At 46.0% G+C, this 18,384-nt stretch overlaps 2 protein-coding genes across 9 annotated transcripts; one reads left to right on the forward strand and one right to left on the reverse strand.

Annotated features, from left to right (window-relative positions):
• Window positions 1–2,369: 2,369 nt before the first annotated feature.
• On the reverse strand, window positions 2,370–8,730 carry LOC309514924 (GTPase IMAP family member 8-like). The gene is made up of 4 exons (XM_082192424.1): window positions 8,442–8,730; window positions 7,325–7,367; window positions 4,068–4,793; window positions 2,370–3,380 (listed from the first exon to the last, which is right to left on the reverse strand). Exons 1-4 carry the CDS (start codon window positions 8,649–8,651, stop codon window positions 2,599–2,601), a joined length of 1,761 nt encoding a protein of 586 aa, XP_082048550.1. The 5' UTR covers window positions 8,652–8,730; the 3' UTR covers window positions 2,370–2,598.
• Window positions 8,731–8,733: 3 nt separating this feature from the next.
• On the forward strand, window positions 8,734–16,534 carry LOC309515027 (GTPase IMAP family member 7-like). 8 transcript variants are annotated; one of them, XM_082192624.1, is made up of 5 exons: window positions 8,742–8,830; window positions 9,270–9,410; window positions 9,441–9,615; window positions 14,043–14,104; window positions 14,949–16,534. In XM_082192624.1, the coding sequence occupies exons 3-5, from the start codon at window positions 9,578–9,580 to the stop codon at window positions 15,665–15,667; spliced, it is 819 nt and encodes a 272-aa protein (XP_082048750.1). In that variant the 5' UTR covers window positions 8,742–8,830; window positions 9,270–9,410; window positions 9,441–9,577; the 3' UTR covers window positions 15,668–16,534. The 8 variants fall into 8 exon arrangements, with proteins under 8 accessions (XP_082048746.1, XP_082048745.1, XP_082048750.1 ...); XM_082192620.1 differs by lacking the exons at window positions 9,270–9,410; window positions 9,441–9,615 and having other exon boundaries at window positions 8,734–8,865; window positions 14,949–16,532; XM_082192619.1 differs by lacking the exons at window positions 9,270–9,410; window positions 9,441–9,615 and having other exon boundaries at window positions 8,737–8,830; window positions 14,949–16,532.
• Window positions 16,535–18,384: the final 1,850 nt, after the last annotated feature.

The raw sequence follows: 18,384 nt of genomic DNA on the forward strand, positions 1-18,384 counted from the left end.
AGTGCCTTAAAATTCAAGTCACAGGGATGTGCGGAGCTTCTTGGCTCTGAAACAGGGAAAGACCCCAATCCCCTCCCCGTATGCCAACTATGAAAGCGGTGGGTGCTCCGAGGTTGGGGGGGCAGTGCCGGATTTATGTATGAGCTAAACAAGCTATAGCTTAGGGCCCCACTCGCTAGGGGACCCCAAAAAAATTAAAGAAAAAACCTAGATGTACATTTCCAAACTGTAAGATAACAAACAAATAAAATAAAACCTACATCCAGCAACAGTGTTTGTGTGTTATCTCGGCTCCTATGATGTAAGTCCTGGGCCTCGCCTGCTGCTCCTTTCTATATATAGGGTGCCTACATTCTGCTATTTATAATTATTAATAGTTTGCATCATACATTTATTTACACCTATTATTTCATGTTATAGCAAGTTTCTAGAGACTAGATTATGAGTCTTTGTAAATTGTTTTTCTCAATGAACTTTTGTTATTCCCAAATACCAATGTGTTTGCATTATTTTGTTATGAAAAATCATTTTAAGTTAGAGCTTAATAATTATTTCACTGTTAATATACTTCTTAATTGTATTTCAGTTCAACAATTGCTTTGAAAACCCCCCACGTATTTTGTGATGTGCAAATGGCTTTAGATACCTATGAGGTCCGTAAATTACCATATAGCATATATTCAACACAAAAAAACAGTGACAATTTGTTGTTTACAAAGGACAGCTGGACATATAAAGGGCCCCATTACCTTCAGGAGCTGAGGGCCACATCAAACCTCAATCCGGCCCTCTTCTGGCACACGCAAAATGCATTGTGGGTGAGCAGCTTGTGCCTGGAAAGGGGCCATTTCCCCAGCCCCCCCCCTCACCCAAAGTGAGCATGGACGTCTTACTGAAAGATCCGACTTCTGGAGGAGAAATGCCGCTGCAAAGTGTGGAGTATGGGCTTGTCTCTGACGCCCTGTTGTCACGCAACTCGCACTTTCCTGCAAGCAGGTCAGACAGAATGCTTGGACAGGGAGCCGGTGTTTGAAACTCACATTTTGCGACACTTCATTCAAACAGGGAGCAGTTTCTGACTTCTGGGCGCAGTCCTGATTTCAGATTAAAACTGCAGAGCGGAAGGAAAGGAGGACCTTTTTCTGCCTCCCGACTTCCAGCTACTCTCTGAAGAAGAGACCCTCTTAAGAATATTAGGGGGGTGAGCAAGGGAAGGACTAGACCATGTGAAAAATGAAGATAATATTTTAGCCGCAGTCTATTCCTTTTCAGCTTTGTATTCTTGTTATTAAAAAAGCGCACCTAGACAACATTCCGTTGTTGCTCCCATAACCTCGGTTTAAGGTGCCATTGAGTTCCTAGCTTTCATTTCTCAGTTTTTAACATTGCTGGAAGCAACCTTGGAGTCATTATGGGATGGACAGTTCTTTGCCTCTCTGCCTCTTCCAGGGAGGAGTTTCTGGAACAGCTGAGATGCATGTGAAGGGAACCAAACTTAGAATCACATTCTAATATCTGAGCAATTAGAGAATTCATGGAGCTTGATGAATGGAAAATATTCAAATTTAGTACAAACAGTCTGTAGGAAACCATCTTCTGTCACTGCGGTTACCACCAAATATGACATGAAACGCTCCCAGCATATATTTCAAAATACCAGTAAACCCCAGTTCACCCATCAGCCCCTGGGGTAATTTCCAAGTGGTTGCAAAATAGCACAGACCTTCCTTTTTACAATAAATAAAACATTGTAAGAATTTGTTTTGTTTTCAAAGGGCAAGTTTTAGAAGCGGATGGTTTCCTGTGGAGAGGGAGCAAAACAAGAGGAAGTGTGGATAAGCCACAGAATTCCCTGGATCCAAAATGTTAAACCCACTTTAGGCTTAAGGAGGTTGAGAAGGCAAGGGGGATGAAGGTCGTGAAATAGTGCCACGCAGAGGACGTGCAATAATGATGGGAGAACGCAAATTATCCTGCTGTGTTTATTGATGATACTGCTTCCATTTACATTGAAGGACAAGATCTTCCTGCTCCTCCTCTGCCTTCTTTGGAAGCTTCGCCGGATTCTGGGACAAGGTACGAACAAAGGGAAACCGTAAATGCCTATTGGAAACAAACCGTAAGTGATTGGTGTGGAGTCAAGAGAAAGGGGAAAAGATGTCAAGGGGGAGAAGGAGGGGGGGAGTTCTCAAATAAGCAAGAATTTACCCCCTCCCTTAAGCTCATAGAAGGAACCTCAAACGTCATCTAGCCCAACCTCTCAATAGGGAGCCCCCCCCCGCCTCTGCTTAAAAACCGCTAAAGAAATAGCATTTGGGGGGGATTAAATGAGGTGGGGGGAGAATCACGTGTGCCACTTTGAACTCCTTGGAGGAAAAGGTGGGATATAAATGCATTAAATTAATAAATTCTTTCCCAGGAACATGAAGTTCTTCCTAATGTTTGGTCTAAATCATTTTTCATTTTACTTTGGAGCTGCTTCTTCAGCTCTTACCCTCTGGAGCAACTGAAAACAGCCCTGTTCCATCCTCCTTTTCCAAGCTGGAATTTGTCTACCATGTAAGTCATCAGCAATTGGAAAAGACAGGGGCCCCATTCTCATTCTTTGTACCCTACCTTCTTTGATTTCTTCTTCTGCTGCCCTTCAGGGATTCCTCCAGCATTCATTTCATCCTCCACTGGTTCCCCTGCTGCTGTCTGCTTTGAGGTCTCCCCAGGATTCCTTCCCTCTGACCTCAGTGACATCTCCATTGGACACGACTTGAGATACGGCTGGTCCCCGTTCTCCTGAACCACCTTCTCAATCAGAGACAGCAGCTCTTCCGCCTGGCTGGCCCTTTCCTCTCCCGTCCCTCTGTTGTTGAAAGCGCAGCAACGGCCCTGGCATTTCCTCAACAAAGTCTGAAGAGGTCGGTTTCCAGATAGCTCTATGTACTCCTCTAGCCTTTCTGTCTCTAGGTCTTCCTTGCGGGTGAACAAGACAATCATGTACTTTGTGGCCTCTGGGCCAAAGACCTCTTCCACCCTCTTCACGGCCACAGTGTCTTCCTGGGCGAAACGGCCAGCCTGTGTCACAAACACCAGGGTGTGGGGACCTGGCTTACAAAGAGAGAGGCACCTCTGGACTTCCAGAATATCATGCTGTGTTTGAGCATCAAAAATGGCCGGAGTGTCAATGACGACGACTTGTTTCCCCTTCCACTTCTCTGCCCGGACTTCTCTGCTGCATGTCTGGGTCACTGGCTTTGGGGAGAGTTTGGACTCAAAGGTCTTCTCCCCCAGAAGGGAGTTTCCTGTGGCACTTCTGCCTCCTCCCGTCTTCCCAACAAGGAGGACCCGCAATTCGGAATCCTTGTGGTATCGACTCTGGTTCCCAGGCTCTGTTGGGAAGGAATAAGGAACGTTAACACTATTAAGAGTGTCACTGAAATTTTGTCCACACTGTATTTTAAAATGCATCACAAGGAGGAATTTCTCCTACTGCACAAGTCCATATTATGCTCCATCCTGTCTTTGGGATGAAAAGTGTGAGAACGTCTTGCAAGAGAGGTTTGTTAATTTCATACACCACAGGGAGGGAGGGGGGAAGAGAACGCAGTATTTGTAGGGCCGGGCTGGGAGAGTCTCCTGCCTGGAACTCTGAAGAGCTGCTGCCAATCAGTGTAGACAGTATTGAGCTCAGTACAAGGCAGGTTCCTCTGTTCTATGTAACAGGATGCTGTGCTTGAGAGGCCTTTGGCAGGATTCAGCTCCAGGGTTATCCCAAATTCTTAATACAGCCTTTCTCCCTCCACCATGACACAAATCCCTCCCCTCCAAATACACCAGAATTCATGTGGTGGATTGCACAAAGCAAGCTAACTCTTCCACCCATCTCCATAATTTGCAAAATGTTTGCAAGTTACAGAGCCACCCCCTTATGGGTGCCGAATTCTTCTGTTCTTTGGGCTCTTCCTTGTACAAAGAAGAAGAGAAGGTATTTGGTGGGTCTCTTTAAGGAAGGTCTACCTTGGGAATCTCAACTCAGGGAGATCTTTAACTGCTCCAGAATCATAATTTGACTCTACCTTCAGGGAATATACTTGGTCCTCCTTTGTCTGTGTCCATTGCTTCTTCCTCTGGTTTCATTTCAGCTGCGCTTCTTGGCGATCCTCTTGGAAACAGCTCAAGGAAAGGCTTGTTCTGGTTGTCCATCATCATCTGCTTGATTTCCACCAGCATCTCCTTCACTTGCAGCTCCTGTTCATCTCTTGTTGCTCTGTTGTTGAAAGCGCAACAACGGTCCTGGCATTTCCTCACCAAATCCTGCAGGGCTCTGTTTCCAGACAGCCATATGTACTCCTCCAAGGTTTCCACATCTAACTCTTCTTTGCGGGTGAACAAGACGATCATGTACTTTGTGGCCTCTGGGCCAAAGACCTCCTCCACCCTCTTGGCGGCCACAGTGTCTTCCTCGGCAAAACGGCCAGCCTGCGTCACAAACACCAGGGCGTGGGGACCTGGCTCACACAGAGAGGCGCACTTCTGGATCTCTGCATTATTCTGCTGCTCTGGAAGGCAGGTGTCAAAAATGGCCGGAGTGTCAACGACGACAACTAGCTTTCCTTCCCATTTCTCTGCCCGGACTTCTCTCCTGCAGGTCTGGGTCACTGCCTTCAGTGAAGATTTGGACTCGAACTTCTTTTCGCCCAAAATGGTGTTTCCTGTGGCACTTCTCCCTCCTCCCGTCTTCCCAACAAGAACAATCCGTAGATCTTCATTGAGGTTTCTGTTCTCGTGTGCTTTGGCAGTCTCTGGAAAGAAATTAGGAAGATGTCTAAGAATCCAAGACTGAACAGTTTTGTTTTGTTTTTATAATAATATTTATTGAGACAAAAGAATTTTTTAAAAAAAAAATACACACACACAAAAAGACAAAATTACAAAAAAGAAAAAAAGAAAAAAACATCAGAAAAAAACAACAAAAATAAAGCCATCTTTTTCAAATTCTCCAGTTTCCATTACCTTCTTTCCATGACCTCCTCCTCCCATCTCTTGTATCTTGATTAGTAATTGACACAGCAAATCCTTTTCAAAGTTCATAATATTCTGTCATTACTTTACCTTACTCTATTATCATCCTATCTTATAAAAAAAACCTTAATGTTTAAGACTTAAATCCATAATTCATAATATTTAATCATTACGTTACCTTACTCTATTCTCATTTTATCATATAGAAACAACCTTAGAGCTTAAAACTTAAATCTTTTTTACCAACTTCTCATAACCATTACCTTTTTTACCAAATTCTTTAAACATTTTAACAAGAGCCAAATAATTTCATTTCAACATTTTCCCAACATTCATCAAACATTTCTAATAATAATAATACAGAAAAAAATACAATAAAATAAAAATAATCCAATCTTCTTCCAGCGTCCCCTCCCCCCAGTCCCGGGGTTGTCAGTCCTTTCTTTTTCCCATTAGTCTGGCACATTAACCTGGTGCCCTAATATCCGAGGCCTTCAAATCTCTTCCATGTCCCTTTCGCAACGCTTCTTCATATTTTCCTTTCACTCGCGGGAACTCCAGCTTTGTAGTGTTTTTGACCCTTTTCAACAAATCAGCCCCTTTCTCATAGTCCAGACTAAGCTCCATATGGTGTTTTAAAGCATATTTCAGATTCCCTCCAAAATTGGAAGTCCCAACGGCTCCAAACCTCTGGCGACCCATTTCCAGACTTGGAAAGTCCAAATATCCCTGCATAGGGTGGTCAGTCCAACCCCCCATTTCCAGTTCAGTCCAAACTTTATCTTTCCAAGTCTGGTTTTTTCCAAGTTCATTTGCCAAATCCAAAAGCTCACTTTCCTGCTGGGCCGAGAGTCCCTCCATCCCTGGCGTCCCAGATTCAGCAAGGTCCTCTTCTTTCTGTTGTTCTGTCGTGGCACACTCCTGTTTTAGTTCCTCAGTGGGCTCCATGTAATTTTTCACTACTTGAACAAAGGCACTGGGAGCTTTTGTCATAAAATCCATCTTCTGACTTAGCTGATCCAATAGGGCACTTATATTACAGAAAGCACCCAACAGTGCTTCTGAAGGCATTGTCCTGCAAGGTCACAAAAATTCTTTTCCCACAGTTGTACAGTAAACAGCCACAAGTTCCCAGGAATTAGTTACAGTTTCATAGTTCCCCTCTAGGGGGAGAAACTTCTGATTGTTCTTTTCCTTGGAAACAATAGCAACAGAGTTTCTTCTTTAAGATATTTTGTCCATAAAAGAGCGAAAGGAAACAGTGGAATCACAATGTTTCCCTCCTTTTGACTATCTGTCAAAGCATTTATTTTTGGTCAATGAGCTTCAAACATCAAATTTGACACCCCGCTCCAGGGTCAGGACAGTGGAAAGTTACTTTACTTTAACTTTATTTCCGCAGGTTTAAACAACTCAATAAAAATCCCCCTTCTTCTCCTGCTTCCGAAGGGGGGTTCCACAATTTTAAATGGTGAAAGACGATCCTTTAAAAGTGATTTATAAGGCTCCAGTTTACACTGACTTTGCTTTGTTGTAACTACAAGAAAACGGAAAGGTGACTCCCTGTTTAACCCTTTCCGTATCAGTACCAAATTAGGGTAAATTTTTAGAGTCCATGTTCCTTTTATTTCGCCAATGCTTGATTAAAATCCAATTATGTAACGTTCCAGTACTCACAGTTAGTTATTTTCAAAGCCAAATTGTCCCAGGAAAAAGGCAGCACTCTCCAGCAACGGCTGTGCGGCTTCGCTCTGCAGAAAAAGCAGTCGACTCACAGCACAGCGCCACTTCCCCCTCTTCACTTCGGAGCCCATTTCTGGGTTCCTTAGTGGGTTGGGGGGGCGCTAAAGGTGCCCGCCGAGTCCCACGCCAAGACTGAACAGTTTTAAAGGGATGTCAGTTTCATGGCACGTTGCAGTAGCCCAACTGAGAGATTACCTCGTAGAAACACCACCCAGGTTCTTATTCTCAAGAAAGACCCTAAGCTGGCATGTCAGCCAGGAATGAAAACAATATATTGACCTGGCCACACTCACACCTTGGAGACCCAAGTCAGCAACTATTCCTGCAGCACCACTAAGTCTTGTTCCTTAAGGGAGAGTGGGCTGCTCATTTCAAGATTTGTGGGCCTGCCGCTTACCTGGGAATTCGCTCCTGAATTGCCACCATCCAGGGTCCATACACTGCAACAATTCCCCTAAGCACCTGGGGTCACCTCACCCTTCCAACTGTGGCCCACAAATGGTCCAACCTTCACCATTTCCATCACGTGGTTCTTTCAGAGGAGGGTCAGGAGAAGGGAGAGACTTACCTCTAACTTCCTCTCTCCATTCATCCATTGTCCAGGCAGATTGCTGAGCCGGAAGAGAACCAGAAAATGAAGTTCATTAGCTCCTGCTTTGCCCAAACTCCTCTCCACCACCAAAGGAAGCTTATGATGTAAACACAACCCTGAAAGAACCTCAAAGCACCATATTCTGCCCCTGCAGATTTGGGATTCAATTACCAGGGAGGCAGCTGATGACTTTTTTTACATGCATTGGTCCTAAATTAGGTTTGCTAATTTTTCCTGTTGATAATTTCATTGTTCTATCTTTTTGGAAACGGCTTTGAGGGCGTGTGGGGTTTTTTTTACAACCAACAGGTTCATAAGCATTAATAAATATACATGCTTAATACTTTGTCCTTCACAATCTCTTGCAGGAATCTTCCCACCCTCTACAACTGCATGCTTACTTGCTTTGCCCTCACCAGTGTTCAAATGGTTGAAAAAGGCACATGGATATTCCCTTCCTTCAGCCAGAGCTGTATCTCTCCCCCCCCCCTTACCTGCTTCTGCTTCTGCCTTCGGGGTCCCTGGCAGCCTGGCCTGATATCCTCCCTTCTGCACCTCCCAGGCAGGTGGCCTGGTTTGGGGAGGGCCCTGAACAGCTGCAGCCACTCAGGATGATGGTCTGTAGGCTCCTTGGGGCCTAGTCCTGATGAAAATACCCTCCACAGATGACCATCTCTTAAAGGCAGCTGCTTTTCAGTGGGGAGGGGGCTGATGCCAACCACTTCCAGTGCCTCTCCACCCCTCCCCTTCACCCAGCGGACTCTCTCCCACTTGCTTCCTTCCTTCTGCTGCTGCTGAATGTCGCCGTTCCAGCTCAGAAGCCCTGGAGAAGCCACTGACTGCCAGTGTGGACAATACTAATCTAAATGGACCAGTCAGTCTGGTTCAGTACAAAACAGCTTCCTTTTTTCTCCATGTGGTTTGGGGCAGGGGGCACAGCTCAGCAGTTGAGAACCTGGTTTGCATAGAGATGGTCTCAGGTTCAACCGTTGGCATCTCCAGGGGGGCAGATAACCATTGCTGAGCCAGAAGGACAAAGGTGGCGTCTCCTTGCAAAGGGAGCTTCAGATGTTCCTAAGCCAAGAAAGCCAACGGTACCTTCTTTGTGATGCCTCTGGAGCTTGAAGAAGACTCTCGTGTTTGATGGTCCCTCTGCTCTGCAGTTTCTTCTCTCCCTCTCTGTCGATGGCTGACTCTGTTCTGAGCTGAATAAAATGGAGCTCCACCCACCCACCCCAAAAGCATTCATGGCTAGCAGCCAAATCATGTTCTGAGAAGCCAAAACAGCTTCCCGGAATTGCATATCTGTTTCTATTGGCTACAGGAGAGGACAAAACTGCCCTCTGGGAGGAAAATTTCAGAGGAGCTGCATTTGATCTCCTGCAATTCTGGGAGAAGCACCCAAGAGCAGCAGCAGGAGGGGGAGACCCACACAGAGGGAGACCCACACAGAGGGAGACCCACACCTCAGACGGACCACAGGTTGGTATTTGGGAGCAGGGAGCAGCAGCCACAAGGTTTGACTTTAAGTCTTCTGTATCTCAACTTGCCTCAGAGATGCTCAAGGTCTGCTTTGTTTGACCTGTTGCTAGAGGCTGGGTTAGAGCTCTTGAAAGCAAAACTTTGGCTTGCGTGTATAAGCATGAATCTTTTCCTTTTGATTTAATTAGCAGTTAAAGGAGCCTGACAATCTGCAGGAACATCCTTCTAGGGGTTTTAAAGTTTATTTATAAAGGAACATGTCCTCCCGCCCCACCGCCAGAATTGCCTGAAATTTGCAGACATGGAGACTGACAAATCCCAAAATTAGAGCTGTACTGTTTCCTTTGCCATGGGGGGGGGGGGTTGGTACAAAAAGACAAAGAAAAAATCAGTAGGGGGTAGGGGGAAGATGGAAATAACTTCTTCTGCCCCACACCAGGGATTTTTCGGCACACAGCTTCTCCCTGCAAGAAAGAAATCTCTCCATTGAATTGGATAGAGAAAGGAGAGGCAGAGGAAAGAGAAAGGGTCCCTCTGAAAAATCAATCCTTCGTTGGCATCTCTTCCCAAATCACTGGGAGTCGGGAAAGGGCGGGGCTGGGAAAATAAGTCAGGGATCAAGACCTCGGCTCGCCGGTCAAAGTGAACTCTCCCCCTTCCCTCCTCTGTTCTCTCCAGCCCTTCTGCGCTCAAACTCAGAGCAAGGGAGTCTTTCGCCAGGAGGGAGAATCAGCTCAGCTGCACGGCATGCAGAAGGTCCGAGGTTCGACCCCCGGCCTCTCCAGGTGGGGCTGGGGGAGAGACTTGGGCCTGGGAAGCGCCTGCCAGTCAGTGCAGGCGACATTGCGCCAGACGGAGCAAGGGTCCCACTCTGCGCAAGGCGACGCCTGGGGTTCCCAAACGCAGAAAGAGAAGCGCACCTTCTTCGCCGCGTTGTCAGAGAGCAGCTGCGCTTGACGGGCGTTGCGCTCTCTCTCTCTCTCTCTCTCTCTCTCTCTCTCTCTCTCTCTCTCTCTCTCTCTCGTGTGGACCAGGGACTCGGTTCAGAGAGGAATAAAACGGGGAGGGGCGAATTCAGCCCCTCTCTCACCCTGCAGTGCCACCAAATATTTCTGGCTAGCAGCCGAGACCAGTTTTGGGGAAGTCAGGGAGGTTTCTCTGACTTGTTTCTCATTCACCAAAAGAGAATTGCCAAGCGGAGACGACTCTGCTCGCCCCATTGAGTCTTCTGTGGGGCTTGCAGAAGCACCCGAGAGCCAGAGGAACCCCACACTTCCCTCAGACCCACAGCTTGGTGCTGGGGAAGCGTGAGCAGCAGCTGCAAGAGTTGAAGGTCCGAGTCTGTAGGTTTGGGAAGCAGATCAGTCTGTGTTGGAGATGCTCCGTGTCTTCCCTGTTCGCCTTTTAATTTGGGACTCTTGTTAGATATGTGGAAAACGCAGCTTTGTTTCCGCCCCCTCCTCCCACCCCCTACAATTGTGACTCTCGAAATGGCTGTAACATTCTTTCCCCCTTCCGTCTTATGAAACTTTTAGGCGAAGGAGTCTCTGCACACGGAGTTACGCCTCCCAACCTGCAGCCAAGTCCGGCGAGGCAGTGGCCCCCAAACTGGGAGGTACCACCCCATGCTTGGGGGTTGGGGGGCAGTGGGGTTGCCATGGGGGGCAGGGGGGCTGGGGGTCAAATGGCTTTGAAAAGCTGGTATCACTGAATCAAGTTCACCAGCATGGTTGAGTGAATTAAACGAAATAGTTTTGAATGATTGTGCAATGGTTGCTGACGTGCAAAATGTTACTGGGTTACTACCTAGCTTAGTGGGTTGTGCAAAATGTTATTCGGAATAATACTTTTTTATACAGTAGTTTAGGGGGTCCTGGAGATGGGTTTATAGAACCAAAAGGGAGGTGGCCCAGAAAATTATGTTTTCTCACAGGGAACCTTTCAAATGGCATTTATTTGTAAAGAAATGCGGAGCAGTTTTCTTTTCTGCCAGAAATGGCTGCAATCTGCAAACATGGTCATACTTTTCTAAGGGGTGAAGTCTGCCAATTCCCACAATGAATTTCTCCAATGATTGAACTCAATGGCTTCAACAGTCTGTGGGGGGGGGGGCAAACTAATAATAATAATAACAACAACAATTTATTATTTATACCCTTCCCATCTGGCTGGGCTTCCCCAGCCACTCTGGGCGGCTTTCAACAAATTATTTAAAAAGAAGCCTTTTTTTCACCCGGATCAAAAACCCAGTTTGGCAACGCCCACACCCCCCAGGCATTTGGGTACACTAGGAGTTTCAATGGCACCTCTGGAGGATTCACTAGGGCTAGAGGGGAAAAGGCTAAATCCCGTCCCCCAATAGCTGTCTGCTCTACGCTCAAAATGCTGTGATTCTAACTGGAGCAAAAGCCCCACATCTTTGTATTTTAATAGTGCAGTTTCAGGAGTAATAGTGAGGATTTTTACTTTGGTGGGGAAAGCTCCATTAAGTTCCATGGAGTTTACACCAGGAAAGTGTGCATAGGGTTTGTTTGTGGGGAAACAAAATATCCTTGACACCCGCACCCCTCAGTCTTGGGAAATACCCCTGTACTCTGACACCAGCATTAATTTTGCAGTAGAATTTTTAGGGTTTCTTATCAAGCAGGAGGACACTGAGAGATGCACCTCAGATTCTTTTCTTATAATATTATCGGACTGAGCAAGGCAACCATGTGGGTGGCAGGATTATGGTGACTGATGCAGGCCTTTGACCAGAGGCACCATAAAGAACTGTAAGGAGGTCCCAAAGGGAGAGATGTGTCCGAAACAGGGATGCTGAGAAGGTGCATGGAAAACGAGCCCTTGAGGTGAAAACTGACTTTTGGAGAATCTCATCCTCTTCTTCTTTCTCCATAAACAAAAGATGTTTCTATCCCACTTAGTGTAAACAGAGGCAGAGATCTGCATTCCTTCTCCTTCCCTGTTTGCCACTTTCCACATGGACAAAACATTAATTGTATCTTGCGATGGCTCCATGTCTCTCTCCTTCCTCTTGGAATTTTTGATCCCGGCCTCCCCTGCATTCTTGTGCTGCTCATGTGGAAATCTTGGCCACCTTCTTTGGTTCTGCAGATTAGTATACTAGAATTTCTCTGCCCCGCCTGGGCTGTTGCTTGCATCCAAAGGGGTCACTTTAATCTCCTGAACTTTCTCAGTTACCTCGAGATGAGAAGCCCTCAACTTGTTTCAGTCTCTGCCTTATTATATGGTCCAAGAGAAGCAGCATTTTGGAGGTGGGACGCAGACAATAACTAAGAAATGTAGACTTGCCCCTGTCCCCCTGGGCATGGGGTGGTAGGGAGATGAATAGTATTCCCAAGGACAGAATGAGGAAGAATATCTTTCTCTGGACCAGGTCTTATGCAAATTGCAAGATGCAAGCTTTAAACACACAGGGCTCTTCTGTATGTTAGCTGTTCAGACAAAAAACAAGGGAATGGGAAAACAATAATACTTAGGACTGTGTGTATCTGTGCTCTCTTCAGCTTACACCAGATGGAGAAAACTATGTTTACCACTAAATCCTTGGCATAGGTGCAACTCTGGAAGTTATGATGTAGAGCAGGGGTCTGCAACCCACGGCTCCGGAGCCGCATGTGGCTCTTTTACACCTTTGCTGCGGCTCCGGGGCGGATACTAGCGAGGGGAGGAGGCGCATTGTGCGCCCCGACACTCCCCACTGTGGCGGGCGCTGTACTGGCTGTGACGTCGCATGGGGGCGGTGCATGCGTTAGTCACGCACCGTCCCGACGTCACCTTCCCGCCCGCTGTCAGATCGCGGCTCCGGAGATATATTTGTTTTAAATGTCGCAATGGTTTTGCGGCTCCCAGTTTTTTTTCCCCTTCGGAAACGGGTCCAAGTGGCTCTTTTTGTCTTAAAGGTTGCAGACCCCTGATGTAGAGGATGCTCAGAGAGCTCAGCCCCGTCCCCGTGCATGAATTCAGTGAGCTCATGGGGCAGAGGAATGGGATATTGTCTTCCAGCCCCAGTCTTAAGGCCGCTCAGCAGTGCCCTCTGGCAGACCCTCTCTGTTACGTAAGCAGAGTCACGCTATATTTTCCACACTATTAAGACCACAGCGGGGAAGGGAGTTTCCTCAGACTGCCAAGGCTCTTTGAGCAACAACTCCTGCCCTTGTTTCCCTGAGACACGCAAGGCTTCTTCCCTTGAGAATGGTCTTTTCTGCCCTTCCCAGTTCAGCCAAGGAATTGGAAGCTGATAGGCATTTTCCCATTTCCCTCAGTGGGGAAGAAGACATCCAGAGCTTTGGACAGTGAGCCAAAGCCAGCTCCATCTTGGGATCTGAGGCAAAGAAAGTCCCAGTCCCAGGGGTGGCCATTCGGACTGGGGGAGGGGTGGGAGGCAGGGAGCCCAAGAGTAGGTGGAGCCAGAACCACTGATGGGCGGAGTCCCCATCCTCCTCCCTACTGACATCTACCAAGGCAACTCTGAGGAGGAGGAAGATGTTCACAGCTGCACCCTAGAGCAGAAGGAAGGAAGGAAGGAAGGAAGGAAGGAAGGAAGGAAGGAAGGAGCAAGTGGGGGCTGGGTGGGGCAGTGTCCCTCTTGCCCCAGTTGACCAGTCTCCATTCTGGGGCAGCCGTCAGTGAGGGCCATTCCTGTTTTGCGGGACCTGCCATTTCTCCCCAAGACATCCTTTCCTTTCAGCACATACTGGAGGGAAATGGTGGCCCCATGGCTCCCCAGAGAAATGTATCCTATGGAGAAACAGATCAAATATGAAGGCAGCAGATCCTCCAAACTCCCTTCAGATGCCACCTGTGAGTCTGAGGGGCCATCATGGCTGCTCCACAAGTCCATGACTGTCATCTCATCCTCTGGAGCCTCACCAAAGGTTGAGCTAAAGTGTTTTTTGGAAGAAGCAGAGATGCTTTTCATTTGGTACAAAGGTGTGACGTTTTAGTCAGTGAGAATTTGGGAGTCGTGGGTCTTATTCTGAACATGAGCCAGTGAGGAGGCATGGAACACAAAAAGTGAAACACACACATGATGGCCAAATATTTGGGACAGCGGGCACTTAGGAAGATCCCTCTGTAAAGTGTAAAAAGAATTTTGTGAGGCAAGTTTTTTGGGGGAGCAGCACACATTTCTGCCTAATACAGAAAGCTCCCCATTGGCTGATTCTGTTTCCTTTTGCTTCTGATCTAGAAATCCTGAATATTGGCTTGTGAATTTTTCTGCTTGTCTGAATATGGCTGGGAAAAGCACAGGTAAGACCGAGCTGATTTGATCTCATTCTCGCAGAGTCCTGGACGGTGTTGGATGGAATCAATGTAACCATGGGAGAGAGATTAGCTTGATTCATGGTTTGTTTCCAGACCATATTGAAGGTGCTCACGTTGGTATTTAAAGACCAAAATGATTCGTGTCTCCAATACCTGAAAGACCCCCCTCTTTCCCTGCAGACCCTCTTGGGGGAAGGAGTCCTCTTGGTTGTTCTACCACCTACAAAAGGACCTTCTCTGTGGTGGCCCCATAGATGTGGAACTTCTGGAGCCTTCATTGTGCAGCTTCTGGCAAATGCTGAAGGTGCACCTCTTTTGAAGCTTGAGGTGTCTAACTTTGGCACCTGTCTTATTTCTGCACTTTTAGCCTGTTTTTAACTTTGTGTTTTAATTGTTGTAACTCACCCTGGGGTGAAAGGTAACCAATTATTACATGAGCTAAAAGATGCAGTTCAACCAAAATATATATGAAAAAGCATAGAACAGGGGAAAATGCACACAAATTTGCGTATATCTGTGGAGAAATGAATTATATTGGGGGAAATTGCTTGCAGAAATGTTTATAATGGGAATAAGTACACATGTATTGGGTTAAATGCACTTAAATGTGTACAGATTGTCATGCCAAAAAATGGAGAACTGAACTTAAGTCTGGAGAAATGAGAACCTGAGGGAAGGAGAACTTGACCAATCTGTTTCTCCCTCCCCACAGCTCCTGGGTGATGGAGATGGGCAAGGGAGGGGTGGTGCCCATGTTCTCCTTGTTTCCTCTCTGACCTTTGTGACAATGCAGAAGAGTTGCTCACCATCTCCTGCCTCTTTCTTGCAGAACTGAGGATCGCCCTGGTGGGTAAAACTGGAGCTGGGAAAAGCGCAACAGGAAACACCATCCTGGGGGACAAAAGGTTTTCATCCTTCTCGTCCCCTTCCTCCGTGACAGCAAAATGCCAGAAAGAGGACACGGTCATTGGTGGTAGGAGAATTGTGGTGGTTGATACGCCTGGCTTTTTCGACATAAATGTTCCAGAAGATGTGACCTCCAAGGAAATCAAGACCTGTGTGAAGCACATCTACCCAGGAGCCCATGTCATCATACAAGTCATTCAGCTGACTCGTTTCAGCCCAGAAGAGAAAGCTGTTGCTCGGTTGATCCAGAAGATCTTCAGCTGCAAAGCCAAGGACTACATGATCATCTTGTTCACCCGGAAGGAAGACCTGGAAGGTAGGCCTTTGAAAGCGTTCTTGGCGGAGGGAGACCAGGATCTGCAGAACCAGATCGCTCAGTGTGGCGGGAGATGCCTGGCTTTCAACAACCGGGCGGAAGGGCAGGAAAGAGAGGAGCAGGTGGCCGAATTGCTTGGGATGATCGACCACCTGGTCCAAAAGAACAAGGCAGCCCCCTGCTACACGGAAGACATGCTAGAGGTGGACCAAGAAGAGATTGAGAAGATGAAGAGGAAAATACGAAAGGAAGTGGAAAGGGAAATTAATGAAGAAAACAGAAGAAAGAAAGAAGAAGAGTCTGGCTCAATATGCAACATACTGTAATGCATCTAGTGGGAATGATCCACTGATTCTCTAGTGAGAATTAAACACCAGAACATTTTCACTCTCGGTAGGGTTGTGCTGAAATGCCTCCGTCTGCCCTGATTTCCACTTGTATTTTCAGCCACTGCAATTGGTTTATTTTGCACAAATCAGTATTCCGTTTTGTCATTTACTAATGTGGGAATGCATATAGTTTCATATATTTTTTTCATAGCACGCAATAGACACTCAGTTGATCAACGTGTATTTACAATTCAACTACCTTGCTTGCATGGTGCCTTTCAAAATTAAGGGCTTTAAGTTCCACTGAATTTGACAAGTCTTGTTCCCACTAATTCAGGTTAGGATTTCAGCCATTCTCCCTACCTTAATTTCACAGTTCAGTTTAAGTTTGTCGTTCTAACTCATTTCCCTCACTCAGGCCCAAGGGAGGGACAGTTTAGCTGAAAGTGAAGAAAACTTTAGTGCTGGGGAAGGAAAGAAAATTTAAATTTAATTTTACTTTTTGATTAAGTTTTGGGGTGCTGAAAAACAGGCAGCCAAATCCAGGTGGTTCTCTCCCCCCCCCCTTCAGCAAAGATGCTCAGACCTTAACTTGAGAAGACAGGTAAAAATTCCACAGAATTAACAAAAGCCATCACTTCTAAATTTCTTTCAGGTGGATGGAAATTGACATGTGCTATGAAATAATTCCTGAATGTATTTAAATATGCAACACACCTGTGTATTGGACAATGTTTTCTTGTTTATGCTTATAATGCTTACTGTGGAAATATAATAAAAATTCAATGCAGGTTCCAAAGCCTTTAAAAAGGTGTGGGGAAGTCAGGGAAATATGTTATAGAAAAATAAGGATTGTAAATTGTATATGTTTTCTTTTTTTCTTTTTGGTTTTTTAATGTATCAAAATGGAAAATTCTTAATAAATATCTATTTAAAAAAATAAAAAATAAAAAATTCAATGCAAAAGCAAAAAAGGAGACAGCTTCTTTCCATGTCAAAAGAGCAGAAATGAGCAGTGCATTTCATTGCTTTTCAAAATTCGCCTTAAGAAGCCGATTAAGACTGAAATCCTAATGCCACTTACTTGAGAGTAAGCCTCACTGAATTGAGTGGGATTTACTGCTATGCATCTAGGATTAGGACTGCTGTCTTGGTGCAGATAGGCTGCTTTTGGGAACAAACACCACTTCAGAAACATGGAAATCAAAACATCCTATTGTTTTTCACTTTCTGGTGCCCTGATCCAGCCATGAATCTCTTGCAAGTACAATTTTACCAGTGCTAGAATACTGTGAATTTCGCAGTGCACTTGCTGAATGGGTGTTTTTCATATTAAATGCTCACTTTGCTTATGCTTTTTTCTATATTAAAAAGAAAAATTAAGGGCAGTGTTCCTCTGAGCATAAGTAGAGTGCTCTTCCTCCTTTAAGAAGAATCTGAGGACAGGGCGAGATGGGAAAGCCCTGTATGTTCTGCCACAAAATTATCCCTATTTCACACGCAATACAGACTGAGAAGCTGAATATAGATAAGCTTGGTTTGTTGAGGTCTCACTTAGATAAGCTCGGCTGCTGGAAGAAGTGTTTCTGAATCCCCAATGACTTTACATCCTTTGGGGCCAGCCCTCCAAATGATATTGTGGAAGCCCCCACAATCCCATGCTACAAAATGGAAGCGAAGGTGGGAGAGTTATTTGTCCAATCCTTTCCCTGCCCCCTCCCCAGGGTGAGTTCATTTTCATAAATAAGGACTGTTTTGATTTGTTTACACCCCTGGTCAAGGTATTTCTCCATCTCCCTGTGAAACGTATGGCTCTGTAGACCCCCTTTTCAAAGATGGGGCACTTTCAGCAGCAGCTCTTTCCTCCAGCTTATCGGCAAGGCAGGGCAAGGGACAGTTTGCAGTTTGCTAACAAGATTAATCAAGGATGAATTCAATTCAGTTCACACCTTCCTCATTCACAGTTTTTGAAAATGTGCAAACCAACACCTGCTAACCTTCAGTATATACACTTGTGTGAATTGTGAATGCAGATTTCCAGCAAAAAAAAAAATGCAGTATGTTTACAGAGCTTGTAAAAAGCACATTCACCTGAATTTTCAGAGTTTCATTTCCCTGATTCTGGGATCCCTTTCTTCTTCTCCTCCTCCTTCACCACCACCACCACCACCACCCAGTTCCTTTGAGCCAACAGTGTGACGCGGCAGCTAAAAAAGCCAATGCAATTCTGGGCTGCATCAATAGGAGTATAGCATCTAGATCAAGGGAAGTAATAATGCCACTGTATTCTGCTCTGGTCAGACCACACCTGGAGTACTGTGTCCAGTTCTGGGCACCACAATTCAAGAAGGACACTGACAAACTGGAACGTGTCCAGAGGAGGGCAACCAAAATGGTCAAAGGCCTGGAAACGATGCCTTATGAGGAACGGCTAAGGGAGCTGGGCATGTTTAGCCTGGAGAAGAGGAGGTTAAGGGGTGATATGATAGCCATGCTCAAATATATAAAAGGATGTCACATAGAGGAGGGAGAAAGGTTGTTTTCTGCTGCTCCAGAGTAGCGGACACGGAGCAATGGATCCAAACTACAAGAAAGAAGATTCCACCTAAACATTAGGAAGAACTTCCTGACAGTAAGAGCTGTTTGACAGTGGAATTTGCTGCCAAGGAGTGTGGTGGAGTCTCCTCCTTTGGAGGTCTTTAAGCAGAGGCTTG

Source organism: Podarcis vaucheri, assembly GCF_965113315.1.
Source record: "Podarcis vaucheri genome assembly, chromosome: 12".
Lineage (NCBI taxonomy): Eukaryota > Metazoa > Chordata > Lepidosauria > Squamata > Lacertidae > Podarcis > Podarcis vaucheri.